Raw genomic sequence first — 12,210 nt, 5'->3', positions numbered from 1 at the left:
AGGATGGATATTTTTTCCTAGAATGTAAATATTATTTCAGTTTGAAGACAGGAAGAAGTGGGACAATGAACAACATATGCTTTCATTCAACAATATGTAATGATTGGCCACTATGTATCAGGCACATATTAATCCAGTCAAAGATTAAATTGCCCACAAAGGCATTGCCAAAAGTAAGATATCCCAGATGTCCCAGTGCAGGAGGCAGTAGGGTCTGGATTATGGTTGGGAAAGGGGGAATGTTTTGTTAAAGGTTTAAGGAAGTGTCAGCCACAAAGCATTGGATGCTTGGGGGAGAGACGGTCTTGGCACACTGCTGCTGGGATTATCTTCTCCCCAGCACAGCATACAGCACATAAGCAGGCCCTGCAAGTCCAGCTTCATGCTGTACTTCCACCTCTCAGTTGTGCCCTCCATTTCTGGGAATGATCATGGGATTAGCCTTTGCTTGGGGGAGGGTTCCCACTTAGAGAACTGGACTATAGTGGCTGTTGTCAGTGCAGTGCAAAGTGTGGCTGGGTCCTTGTGTCAGGATCACCCTGACAGCTTGCCAAAATGCTGATTCCTTTAGTGCTATAGAACGAAATCCTGGGTATGCATAGGCAGGTGTCCATCAGCTCTAAGAGTCTTCTTTATTTTTAGTTTTTGGAGCAAGGGTAAAAATAAAGTAAAAAATAATTGTAGTAGAGCTACACACACACACACACACACACACACACACACAGCCTTGATTTTTCAAGTGCAGTGTGTCTAACATATGATCTATTACTTTGGCTTTGTTTTAAAAAGGGGCAGAATTCATATCGGCCTTTGAAGGAAACATTTTTAACAGGTGGTTTTTTTTTCTTTTCTTTTTCTTTTCTCTTCTCTTTTCTTCTTTTCTCTTCTCTTTTCTCTCTCTTTTTTCTTTTCTCTTTTCTTTCTCCCTTCCCTTCCTCTCCCTCCCTCCATTTTCTTTTCTTCTTTTCCCCCTCCCCTCCCCTTCATTCTTTCTTCCTTAAATCCTTGCTATTTGTGCTTGTCTTGTCTTCCGATAGAAGGTAAGCTACAGACCACTCGCTACCCCGTAATGACCACTAAACAGCATTCACAGCCACATGGGTTGGGTTAAAAGCCTGACCCCACCACTTATTAGTTGTGGAACTTGGGAATGTTTCTTAATTTCTTGGATTCCTCTAAGAAATCTAAGGGATCCCTAGAAACTAAGGGATCTTAATTTCTAGATCCCTAGGAGATTGAAATACCTTCTTCTTGAAGATTAAATTAGGTATTAAGGAGCTAAACAGGTTATAGCTCAGACGTGCTCAATAAGTTCCTGGTCCTCATAAACCTTATCTCAAGGCACTACCAATCTCATTTATTAATCACGGGGAGTGCACATATCTTTTCTCAAACATTCTCCAACTCTATATGCTTCCTTTGTAGATAACGCTCTTCTCCTCTTTCCCCGGCTACTGAAGGAACATCCATTCTTTCAAGATCCAGTCCAAATGACACCTTCTCGGGTGTCTCTCCGTTTCCTATGTCGTTAGCCCGCCACTAAATGCTCTCTCTATACACATGCTCACACAAGAATATGCATATACATATATATGTATAAAACGCCTGGTTAAGATAGCCATGCGCCGATGGCTGGTCAGAGGAACACATGGGTGTGCTCTGAAGGAAGTGATGGCCCTATGCGGACAGGGTAGTTGTCCTAGAGTCCCCAGGCGCACCTCAGTGCTTAGGCGCAGCGCTGAGGGGACGGCCTCTGCCCCCAGCCAGTCGGGTTTCTCCATTTTGGGACGCAGCTCGGCAGGGTACCGGCAGGGGGCGGCGTTGTCACGCAGCTGGACGCTCCAGGGGTGACACCCCCGCACCCTACCCCTCACCCCCGAGCGGCGCAGGTTGGGCGACTAGGCCGGGGCTGCACCCGTTAGGAGGTGCGGGCTGTTTGTCCTCCCAGTCTGGGCGGGCAGGGCTGAACAGGGTTTGGGGAGTATTCTGTGACCTGGTCATTCTCCCTTCTGCCCCACCTCAGTCCCCAGCAGCGTCTAGGCGCTGGGAAAGCTGCTCTGGCATAGTTGATGGAGGCAGAGAGCTGCCGAAGAGAGGGCCACAGCTTTCTAGCAAAGACAGTGGTGGGCGACGCGAGTGAGCGTGGGGAGAATTAGCGCTGCCGAATTCACTGAAACTGGAGGGGAGAATTCATTTTATTCTTGAAACTCCTATTTTACATCTCGTGGGAAACCAAATCGTACTCCACTACACTATGATGCACTTAAAATGGCCAAACCTTAGCCGGACGCGAGGAACGCGCTTGGCCGCCAATTTTCTGTGCGAGAACTGAGAACTCGCAGCAAAAGCACCCGACACCTAGCGGCCCTTTCCCTGGACTCCTAGGCAGCACTCACTCCCGCGGCGCGCTCTCTGCGCGGCACTGGGCCCGCCTAGTCCTCGACGATTGGTTGCTCGCCCGCGTCTGCTCCGTGACGCGCCCTGGCCGCCGCGACACACCGGCCCCTTGGAGCCACTCGTGCGCAAGGGCCGCACACGCCCGAGGCCCGTGGTGCCGCCCCCGCGCCTTCTCCGGCTGGCCCGGAGCTCCCCGGCGTGCTTCCCGAGGTTTCGAGAATCGAAACCCAGTTATCAACAAGCCCTTCCCACTCACGCGCCGTGACTGATTTGCGTGCACGAGTGAACTCATGAGTCCACGCTTGGACCAGGTTTATCAATGGAGTAAATGGTCTAGACATCGAGGTTTGAAAGAGCAGTAGTGAGGAACCTCCGGAGCCCAACAGTGATGATCTCATGAAGGGCTGTATCCGCGAGAATTTTGGGAAGTTTCTGCAGTTGCAGGATTTTAGTAGTGATCTGGTTTTGATGATCAGTTATGATTCCTGGGGCATTTAAAGTGTCTCCCCCTGGGGAAAATGAAAAGAGATTTGTGGGAGGGGGCGTACCTAAATGTATGTATAAATATACGAATCTACCGGCGCGCACAGTATGGGCACATACCGCCTAGCGTCTCGCGCTCACCGGCCGTGGTCCAGCACCAACTGCTGGGCTAGTCCGCTGCGTGCCCTGCGGGAGGGGGCGGGCAGGGGGCGGCGCCCTATGCAGATGAGGAGGGTGTGGCGAGCGTGCGGCTCCGGGCCCCGGAAGCGCAGCGAAGCCCAGTATAAAAAAAGTACTGAAGACATTTTCCCCGCACAACTGCTAAAGCTCCAGAGACACGAACGTGTGTGGCAGCAAGAGCCGCCACCTTCAGGACCACCGCAGCTGGGGTGGCAGCGGCGCGGGAGAGGGCGCGGGGAGGGAGTAGTGAGCGCAGGCGGCAGGGGTCTGGGAAAGACGAAGTCGCTAGTCGCTGTCGGAGCGCACTCGCAGCTCCTGGAAGTGTTGCCGCCTCGCGGTTTCTCTCTCGCTCGCTTCGCTCCTAGAAGGGGCGGCCGCCTCCAGGTGACACAGACGGGACTCTCGCTTGCGCTTTCCAGATGCATCAGAGATACTTTTGGTGCGGGGCTGCTCTGCGGGGGGCGGTGCGCGGCTGGGGACTGTAAGGGCCGGGGGAGGTAGAGTCTCCGAGGAGGCCCGGGGCCAGGGAACTATCGGGGGAGGGGGCGCTCTTTTCCTGGTTGGCCTCTGCCCTCCGCCGCCGCGCGTCCTCACCGCGCTCCTTTCCCTTTCCTTTTAGGACTGACCAGGGCCAAGTGGCGCTCGGCGGGCACTACATGGCGGAGGGCGAAGGGTACTTTGCCATGGCCGAGGACGAGCTGGCCTGCGGCCCCTACATCCCCCTAGGCGGCGACTTCGGCGGCGGCGGCAGCTTCGGTGGGCACTGCTTGGACTATTGCGAAAGCCCCACGGCGCACTGCAACGTGCTGAACTGGGAGCAAGTGCAGCGGCTGGACGGCATCCTGAGCGAGACCATTCCGATCCACGGGCGCGGCAACTTCCCCACGCTCGAGCTGCAGCCTAGCCTGATCGTGAAGGTGGTGCGGCGGCGCCTGGCCGAGAAGCGCATCGGCGTCCGCGACGTGCGCCTCAACGGCTCAGCCGCCAGCCACGTCCTGCACCAGGACAGCGGCCTGGGCTACAAGGACCTGGACCTCATCTTCTGCGCCGACCTGCGCGGGGAAGGGGAGTTTCAGACTGTGAAGGACGTCGTGCTGGACTGCCTGTTGGACTTCTTACCCGAGGGGGTGAACAAAGAGAAGATCACACCACTCACGCTCAAGGTAACACCATCCGAGATGCACTTGGGTCCTGACCCAGACTGGACCGGGTGTTACGGGGAGCGGGCAGAGAGGCGTCGGTTGCATGCCATGAATCTGTGGCCATCACGAGTTTGGGCGCGCGTATTTCTTTGATTTTTGATTTTTTAAATGAGTAAACTGACGTGCGTGGACGGTGTTGTGTGTTTCCGTTTACTTGATGCTTTGGCGCTGCAACTCTTCTCCCAGGTCTCCCCTGCCCTCCCTTCTCTTCTTTCTCCTTATGTTTTAACTCTTGGCTTTCCCTGTTGGAGTCTTGTCCAGAGTAGATTCTGATACTTGGCAGAATGAAATAATGTAAATAATTTTTTGAGACATTATATGATCTTGTCTTTGGGAAAATGACAGCCTGAAGCAGAAATGAGTCAATGAGTTTTTTCTCGTACTGGAAAAGGTGAATAGATTTCACAGCGGCATTCAGTTGACTCCGTGTTAAAGGTCTATCTGGTGGTTCTCCTTGCTGGTTCATATGTTAAGGGTGTAGTGGCACCCCCTCCCCACCCTCCACTTTAGTTCAAGACGGGTTTTATATGATTAGTTAAAATTGTCTGAGGAGGCAGGGTCCCAGAATGTCATAATTTAGTTTATTTTGATTGTAACTGCAGAGTGCCCCTGGAGGGACACAGAAGATACTGATAATATTGATTGCCGCAGGCGGAGAGGAGAGGAATTGGGTGTCTTGGAACAAGGGTGAGGCTGACTAACCTACCGCTGAATGCCCCTCCGAGTCTTTTGAGTGTTGTTTGGATCTCTGTGAATATTGTGCTTATTAGACCATTTTCAAAAAGTAACACTTAAAAAGTCAGACATGACAACAGAACCTCTTACTACTGTGTTACGTCTGGTCTGCCAAAAGCCTCAAACTATTACCTCTAGTCCCTTTCCCAGACAGTAAAACTACTCGTTAAAAGTATTTTTTTTTTTTCTATTTTCAGAAGACCGTTTAAGCCTGTAGGTAGTGTTTGGCTGAAACTTGACAAAACAAAAGGGAAAGAGCAAAATAATTCTCAGCTGTGAAGAGGATGTATTATTTATTTATTTATTTATTTATTATTTTCTAGGTTTGCTCATTTTGTTTTATCTTTTAAATTGTAGGAAGCTTATGTGCAGAAAATGGTTAAAGTGTGCAATGACTCTGACCGATGGAGTCTTATATCCCTGTCAAACAACAGTGGCAAAAATGTGGAACTGAAATTTGTGGATTCCCTCCGGAGGCAGTTTGAATTCAGTGTAGATTCTTTTCAAATCAAATTAGACTCTCTTCTGCTCTTTTACGAATGTTCAGAGAACCCAATGACTGAGACATTTCACCCCACAATAATTGGGGAGAGCGTCTATGGCGATTTCCAGGAAGCCTTTGATCACCTTTGTAACAAGATAATTGCCACCAGGAACCCAGAGGAAATCCGAGGGGGAGGCCTACTTAAGTACTGCAACCTCTTGGTGAGGGGCTTTAGGCCCGCCTCTGATGAGATCAAGACCCTTCAGAGGTATATGTGTTCCAGGTTTTTCATCGACTTCTCAGACATTGGAGAGCAGCAGAGAAAACTGGAGTCCTATTTGCAGAACCACTTTGTGGGATTGGAAGACCGCAAGTATGAATATCTCATGACCCTTCATGGAGTGGTGAATGAGAGCACGGTGTGCCTGATGGGACATGAAAGAAGACAGACTTTAAACCTTATCACCATGCTGGCTATCCGGGTGTTAGCTGACCAAAATGTCATTCCTAATGTGGCTAATGTCACTTGCTATTACCAGCCAGCCCCCTATGTAGCAGATGCCAACTTTAGCAATTACTACATTGCACAGGTTCAGCCAGTATTCACGTGCCAGCAACAGACCTACTCCACTTGGCTACCCTGCAATTAAGAATCATTTAAAAATGTCCTATGGGGAAGCCATTTCAGACAAGACAGTAGAGAAAAAAAAAAAAAAAAAAAAAAAAAAAAAAACCAGAGTGATCCAGCCCTTATTAGGGATGTGTTTTGTGCAATGATGATATGCTCCTGGTTTTAAGTCTGGCAAAGCTTATGTATCTTTTAATAGATGTGGGAGCATGATCTTGAAAGGATCCTTTTCCCTAGCCCTCCCCTTATTCTCCTACCCAATTGGATTCTATCTTGCAAAAAAAGAGAGACCTGTCAGTAAAAGCAACCAGGTTCTCCTCATATAACAAGAGAAGAAAAATGATGACAATATGGGTTTGCTGTATCTGCTCCCATAGCTTTGCCATAGGAAAAAAAAAAAAGTGGAAAGTTTCTTTTAAGATGGAATTCATAAAAGGGAAAATACAGAGGAAAAAAGGTCTCTCTCCAACTTGTGAATCAGTTCAGGAGTTCAGATATTAATAGTAACAATACAGGAAAAAGGGGAACTCCAACGTTGGGATTGCTGTCTGAGGCTTGTAGCAAGTGCTTTCTGTGGAATGATCTTGTTTTGCTAACAAACGGCTTGCTCCGAATGAACAGTAGTAGGTTGGTGCAGTTCTCATAACAATCAGCAGAACTTATGATGACATAATCCATTAATTCCAGCTGCGTACATAGTTCGCATTTTTAAAATGTAAAAATGCAAGCAAAAACAGCTGTAGCAAAGAAAGTGCTCAAGGACCAAAGATTTAACAGATAAAAATACCCAATTAGAAGACATATAGTAGAATATATGAAGAGATATTATATTTGTTACACACCAGTATACATCAAAGTGCCTGTTGCCTTCCGAAAATTTGAAGTGGCAAAATTATTTTATGGTTTAATGATTATTTTATTTTATCAGGGACTGCCTCAAGAAGAAAATAACATATAAGCTTGTGAATGATGGAGAAAATGCCCTATTTTTTCTTGCAAATACTTGTATACAGTTAACATTTGTTGATCTGATATTATAGGTACATGTATATGTGTGTATAAATTATATGTGTGTGTATATATATACATTTTATATGTATATATACACAGTAGATTGACTATGATCTAGAATGTCTCAAACAGGAAATGTTTAAATACTGTGTGTTTTTATGTTTTCAACAGGATAACATGAGACGTGGGCATAATGCAATGATGAATTACATCCACATCTAAAAAAGTTAAATGAAAGAGGGAACCAAGTAATATATTTCATAGGAAGAGCAGAAATTATACAGTTTTAGTGGGATGTTTTTTTTTTTTTTTTTTTTTTCCTTTGGTGAGCCATAGAATTCCACAAATGGGAGAATATTTGGCAGAGCACTCTTTTTTATGTTGAACTGCCATTTTGACAGTTTGAACCCATTTATTTTAAAAATATAATTGCATTCCTCCATGATGTTTAATCTAGTGGATCATGGATCAGTAGTAGGCTACTTAAATCCCTGACTGCTAAAAATAATTTCTGGTGATCTGAACACTACTTGCTAATGTTTAAATGAATTTTAATGAATGCATTCTGCATTTCTGGACCACTAGAATTTAGTAATGTGAAATGACCCTTTTTAAAGAATATTTGCACAATTGCTTAAAATTTATATATGAGATATATATTATATATAACATTTTATAAATCATGTCAGTATGAAACATCTTTGATCTGGTTGTCACACTGCATTTAAATACTTAGTACTGTACTTTAAATCACTTTCCATTACATCAAATCCAACTTTATTTTCTTTCTTACAAAAATACCAGTTATACCTTTGTGAAATGAACTGGCGTTACTATTTCAGTTCACTGACAGTTAATCCTAAAACCACCCTTTCTGCTAGCCAGTAGATCCTCTAGACACTGGTCTCTGAAAATGCATTTGTTAAAAACAAAACAAAACTAACACATAAGAACCTTCCCTTTGTGTAGTGAAACAACCACGTAATCTCCACAACCTTAGTGGATGGCTGCTTGCTGTGATAATTCCTCGAAGACCCAATCAGAAGATTTTCATCATCAGTTAAAGAGAGACCACGGGAGGAAAAAGTATCCTCCTGTTGGCAGTATAATTTGTTTGTTTGTTTATCTAGGGATCCTCAGATGCTTAGTGCTAGGTTAATCCAGGTTAATCCATCTGGACTGCCTTTTGTGCATCTTTTTTGAAGCCTTAATGGGAACCTGATGGGTTTGCTGTAGCAGCTTCCCTGTGAATTCTGTCAGAGCTGCAACAGCCCCTGCACTGCCACTCAGTTTTCTAAGGAACTCCTCCTACTACCATCTTGGCTCAGTCTCCCTCACTCGAGCCCTGGGTTTGAAAAATTAATTGCAACTTCCCAGGAAATATTGTTCAGTTTGCAGATTAAGCCTGGCACTCATCTGTCAGAAACCAGAGCTCCGCCTGCTTAGTTGTTTCAGAGTTTTCTAAAAGAAAGCTAGGGGAGCACTTGTGAACACAGGAGCAGCTGGTGATCTGCTTTCTCACCCTAACTCTTGACAAATGAGTCGTTTACTATTTTAGAGAGTCTGGAGGTCTCTGGCTCTGCCATAACAATAACCTGCTGTTAATTTATAGCACAGATTTTTGTATGGAAGAGCCTTATTTGAAATACACTTTGATTTATTTTCTCAAATATTTATGTTCTTTTCTTGCTTACTTCAGGGTTGGTAGCTTAGTTGAAAGTGCCAGCACCTGGCACCTATTCATATAGAACAGGCTGTACTCAAGACAACTTCCAGCATTTACTTTAAGACTTACATAATTTATTTCTGTTTGATATGTACTATAGTCTTGTGCATATGTAGTTGAACACACAGTGAAATATATGTCTCTCTTTGTGGATGTGTGGCCTAAAAATTTGAATGTCTGGTGAGAGAGAGCCATGCGTATAGGTCAGAGGAAAGAACAGCGCCCGGCTCCCTATTAGCACCTGTGACTTGTTTGCTTTTGTGTTTATCTGGCCTAGTGTGCTGTTTCTTTAAACCAGGAAGAAGTTTTATCTTTTGGAGGCTCTTCTCACCTGTCCAGCCTGGCATGTCAGAGAACACTTAGCCTGTGACAATGCCGTTTTTAAAAAGTTTACTTAATTTGCAGTAAATCCAGCTGCCTCAAGAACTCCTACAGCAAGATGGACATTTCCCTTCCAGTAATGGGATCGAGTATCTGCTCACTTTGGTATTGGATGGACTAATAATATAGCTCCAAAAATGCAAGGATGGAAGAATATCTGTAATCCAAGCCAAGGAAGGAAATGAAAAGTGAACGTACTGTTTTTACCACCCCTTTCTGTTTGCTTATTGTTGGTTGCTTCACTGTGCATAATGTTGTTTTCAATGCAATGCTTGTTAAATAAATATTGTGAACTATTTTGTAAATGAAGTGTATTATGTTGAAAGCTGTCAGTTCAAACATAAGCTTTTTTTGTTGTTCAAGATGAAGTGTGTTAGATGAAACCAAAAAGCCAAAAAAAGTAATTTCATATATAGCATCTATTTGAATATAATCTTTCTTTAAAATTTCTTTTAGCATAGCATTTTCAGTGCTAAGAAAGAATCTCTGCTCTATTTTGTTAACATAATGGCTTTCTAACAAAGCAAATGGTAAAGTACAAAGTTGGAAGATGTCAAGTTAACGAGACTTGCTGCAAAGTCTTGCAGAACGGAGGAGGCTCTGCCCGCTGGCTGTCTCTCCCTCCAGCCTCTCTACAATCATTGCCTGCTCCGAGGCGTTCTGTTGCAGCAAGCTGCACCTTGGGTCACTCTTGGAATATTTTGACTATAGGCTGCGTCACAGGCAGAAAAAGAGTTGATGGAAAATGGACTAAAAACTGACGTGTTTGAATCAGTGCTAGAGGGAACAGATTGTGAATTTTGTTTACAGCATCCAATATTTGGATTTTTTTGTAAATAAAAAAGTTATTTTTTTCTATTGATTTGTGTTTGCTGTCTACAATGTCTGTATTGACTAAAGACCATGTCCTTTGAATCCCAACCCACGTCCTTTAGAAAAGGCAAAGCGGTACATAGAGAGAGTAACCTTCAGCTACTTTCTGATTGAAGCACAATCAGAAGCCAGCCCATCTCTGACTGGCTCAGTTAGCTCCAAAAGCATCTAGCTAATGGATGCCAACAATTTTTTTTGTCTGGGTATCAATTTAGCAGTGTTAAGTGACCAGAAGTCAGAACTGTTTTCCGATATCAGTAGAAACTCATGGCTCTAGTAGACCATAGGGCTGTAGTAGCCCTACGTGAGCCTTGGTCTTCCTGAGTCACCTTAGGGCTGTGATTTGTCAGTGGTTATGTAGATTCTCTTTGAGGCTCTATAGCGTTATTCAGAGTTTTTAAGTTGGGGTGAGAGGAATTGGTGTCCAGGAATTAAAAGGGGAAGTATAGAGAAGGAAGAGCAATCAAAAGATGTAGTATGTTGTTGTTCTGTGTGTGTGTGTGTGTGTGTGTGTGTTGGGTGCAAGGAAATCACCCTTTTGTCTAGCATTTATTGTAACCTCACCTATTCAAATTGCTAGGGGGCATGCATTTATATATTAATTAGAATTTTTCTTTGTGTAATTTTGGAGATGGTCTCAATGCTAGCAGCATGAGAATTTGGTAACTGCAGGCTACTATAGGATATACATGTGGTTGTAAAAACCACTTAAAGTCTTGATCTTGGATAGAATGCATGCTTGACACTGAGTCTATGAAAGAACGACTCCTGGCATTGAAAACCAGCTTCCTTCATGTATACAGTACATCATAAAAATACAAGGTGGTTATTTGGTTTGATAATGGTATTCGTGTGTCATTTTCTTCTTCCTTTGTTGCAGCCTCTTCATTCTACAGCCAGTTCCTCATATGTCTGTGGTCATCACATAATTATTTTTAAACAAAGGTTGAATAAGAACAGTATGTATTAAACTCCTCCTAGGCTTAGATATACCCTGCCATTTCTAGTTGAATTACTAGGCTGCTCCTCCTAGCTGAGCCTGGAGAGAAGTAATCCACCCTTCCTTTACTTAGGAACCTCATTCCCTAAACTTCTAATTCCTTTAGTAAGAAAAAGAGAGAACAAAATGTGCCAAAAAGGAAAAATAAATATCATAGTCTTTAAATATAAAGTAGAATAAAGAGTATTAAAATCAAGTAATTCAAAAATTAAACTGCAATTTTCTTTAAAGAACCAAGTTTGAGATCAACAATATGAATACAGTATCCTTCAGTCTAATAGCAAATACATCATGTAGGACAGAGTGGGGAGAAATGATTTGTTTTTCTTTTGGTATTGTTTTTTTAAATTTTTTTATTATTATACTTTAAGTTCTAGGGTGCATGTGCACAACGTGCAGGTTTGTTACATATGTATACATGTGCCATGTTGGTGTGCTGCACACATTAACTCGTCATTTACATTAGATATATCTCCTAATGCTATCCCTCCCCACTCCCCGCTCTCCACAATAGGACCCGGTGTGTGATGTTCCCCTTCCAAATGATCCAAGTGTGTCCAAGTGATCTCATTGTTCAGTTCCCATCTATGAGTGTGAACATGCAGTATTTGGTTTTCTGTACCTGTGTGTAATTTACTTAGGATAATAACCTCCAGCTGCATCCATGTCCCTACAAAGGACACGAACTCATCCTTTTTTATGGCTGCATAGTATTCCATGGTGTATATGTGCCACATTTTCTTAATCCAGTCTGTCACTGATGGACATTTGGGTTGATTCCAAGTCTTTGCTATTGTGAATAGTGCCACAATAAACATATGTGTGCATGTGTCTTTATAGCAGTATGACTTATAATCCTTTGGGTATATCCCCAGTAATGGGATGATTTTAAAATGACAGTGGCTTTTTACCTAGCATGGCTCAGATCTTGGCTTCTAATGCCATTCTCCAATAAAAGGAATTAGAAGTTGAATCTATGTCTGGAGCAGGAAATATATAAGAGAAGCCTGAATCATCTTCTGGTGCCTTGAGAAAGCATGAAAAAAAGATAAAAATCATAGTGATGGGGGTGGCAGGGGTATGTCAAAGGGACATAGGAGCTAATTGAAA

The 12,210-nt window shown here is 43.9% G+C and overlaps 1 protein-coding gene across 2 annotated transcripts; it reads left to right on the top strand.

The window, feature by feature from the left end:
* Positions 1–2,986: 2,986 nt before the first annotated feature.
* FAM46A (family with sequence similarity 46, member A) lies at positions 2,987–10,089 on the top strand. Of its 2 annotated transcripts, none has more exons than XM_011950281.1 (3): positions 2,987–3,499; positions 3,680–4,223; positions 5,355–10,089. In XM_011950281.1, the coding sequence occupies exons 1-3, from the start codon at positions 3,480–3,482 to the stop codon at positions 6,129–6,131; spliced, it is 1,341 nt and encodes a 446-aa protein (XP_011805671.1). In that variant the 5' UTR covers positions 2,987–3,479; the 3' UTR covers positions 6,132–10,089. The 2 variants fall into 2 exon arrangements, with proteins under 2 accessions (XP_011805671.1, XP_011805672.1); XM_011950282.1 differs by having other exon boundaries at positions 3,151–3,306.
* Positions 10,090–12,210: the final 2,121 nt, after the last annotated feature.

Source organism: Colobus angolensis, unplaced genomic scaffold (assembly GCF_000951035.1).
Source record: "Colobus angolensis palliatus isolate OR3802 unplaced genomic scaffold, Cang.pa_1.0 Scaffold304, whole genome shotgun sequence".
Classification (NCBI taxonomy): domain Eukaryota; kingdom Metazoa; phylum Chordata; class Mammalia; order Primates; family Cercopithecidae; genus Colobus; species Colobus angolensis.
Note: the sequence above shows the minus strand (reverse complement) of the source record. Positions and strands in the feature narration are given on the sequence as shown.